Source organism: Elephantulus edwardii, unplaced genomic scaffold (genome assembly GCF_000299155.1).
Source record: "Elephantulus edwardii isolate Elephantulus edwardi_28Jun2011 unplaced genomic scaffold, EleEdw1.0 scaffold00144, whole genome shotgun sequence".
Classification (NCBI taxonomy): Eukaryota; Metazoa; Chordata; class Mammalia; order Macroscelidea; family Macroscelididae; genus Elephantulus; species Elephantulus edwardii.
The window spans coordinates 8,672,942-8,674,573 of NW_006399894.1; the positions used below are offsets into that span (position 1 = coordinate 8,672,942).

General features: G+C 38.8%; 1 protein-coding gene across 1 annotated transcript in view; it reads left to right on the forward strand.

Moving 5' to 3' along the window:
* LOC102874083 (methyl-CpG-binding domain protein 4-like) overlaps positions 1-469 on the forward strand; it is a 3,002-nt gene extending 2,533 nt beyond the window's left edge. Inside the window, exon 2 of the mRNA XM_006894488.1 lies at positions 3-469. Coding sequence (XP_006894550.1) covers positions 3-469 — 467 coding nt within the window. The remainder of the gene's footprint in view (positions 1-2) is intronic.
* Positions 470-1,632: the final 1,163 nt, after the last annotated feature.

Below are 1,632 nucleotides of genomic sequence, written 5' to 3' on the forward strand. Positions count from 1 at the left end.
AGCTCTTAGCCCCCCACGCCGAAAAGCTTTTAAGAAGTGGACCCCTCCTCGGTCACCTTTTAATCTTGTTCAGGAAACCCTTTTTCATGATCCATGGAAGCTCCTCATCGCTACTATATTTTTTAATCGGACCTCAGGCAAAATGGCAATACCTGTGCTTTGGGAGTTTTTGGAGAAGTACCCTTCAGCTGAAGTAGCAAGAAGTGCAGACTGGAGAGATGTGTCAGAACTGCTTAAGCCTCTTGGTCTCTATGATCTTCGCGCAAAGACCATTGTCAAGTTCTCAGATGAGTATCTGACAAAGCAGTGGAAGTATCCAATTGAACTTCATGGGATTGGGAAATACGGCAATGACTCTTACCGGATTTTTTACGTTGATGAGTGGAAACAGGTGCACCCTGAAGACCATAAATTAAATAAATACCATGACTGGCTTTGGGAAAATCATGAAAAACTAAGTCTATCTTAAAACTCTTTCAAGTTTAAAGAAAAGAAAAGTGAAAGATACTTCCCTCATTTTGATTACAATCTAACATAAGATTTCTTGGCATTTTTACGTTTCTTTTCTTTTATCCCCTTTCTACTCAAGGCATTTTGATTTTAATTTCTAGTGCATTGAAGAAAAACTGTAGCATCTGAAAAGAAGGATCCTTTATATTAAGATTGGATTAGTGTTGCTATTGTTAGAAATTATTGAGCTGGTTCATCCTCACTGTGCTTGAACGCTCTGCTGTACCTAGTATAAATTTAATTATGTAGTTGAGTGTCTTCCTCTCTTTTAAATCATATTTTTGTTTTCTGATCCTCTAATTTACCTTGTATGATTTTTTTTTCCCCCCACACTGGTCCTTCTTAGCAGTATGACTAAAGTTAGGTGATGTTTAACCATCTTTATTTCCCAGAAATCCTTGCTCCATTTCTTCCTACACAGATTTATTTGTTCTTTTGGCACTTATGATAATTCAGGATTCTTTGCCAACAAAATTGAAGGTCATCAAATCTTCTTCAGTCATCCTTATTCTTTGTCCAACTTTCATATTAATGTTATTGTTGTTATATACCGTAGAGTCGGAACTGACACATAGCTTACCCACTGGTGGGTTTTCAGAGTTAGTTAATCACACTGGAGGAGATTGTCCATCCCTTGCCTGTAGTGGATTTAAATTGCATGTCTTTAGGACTGCAGCACAACTTTTGCCACTAGTCTAGCCATCAAAGCTCCCTTCATTTATATGTATTAGTGTACTCTTGTAGTGTACCGTAGAGTCAGAATGGACTCATATCTGACCCTCTAGCAGGTTTTCAGAGGCAGTTAATTGCATGGGAAGAGATTGCCTGTCCTTCTATCACAGGGCAGCTGGTGGCCTCAAACCGTGTGTCTTCGGGTTTGCAGCACAGCTTCTGGCCACCAGGCCAAGACACTTAAAAGTACTGTTACTTTGAATAGGTGAACCTTAGTTCTCAAAATTACATTATTGCGAACAATATCATTGATATAACATGCAAGCAAGATTCTGCTGAAAATTATCCAAAAACGTTCGGAACAATATGTCAACAGAGAACTGCCAGATGTGCAGGCTGGATTTAGAAGAGGTCGTGGTACTAGGGATATTATAGCTAATTTCAGATGGA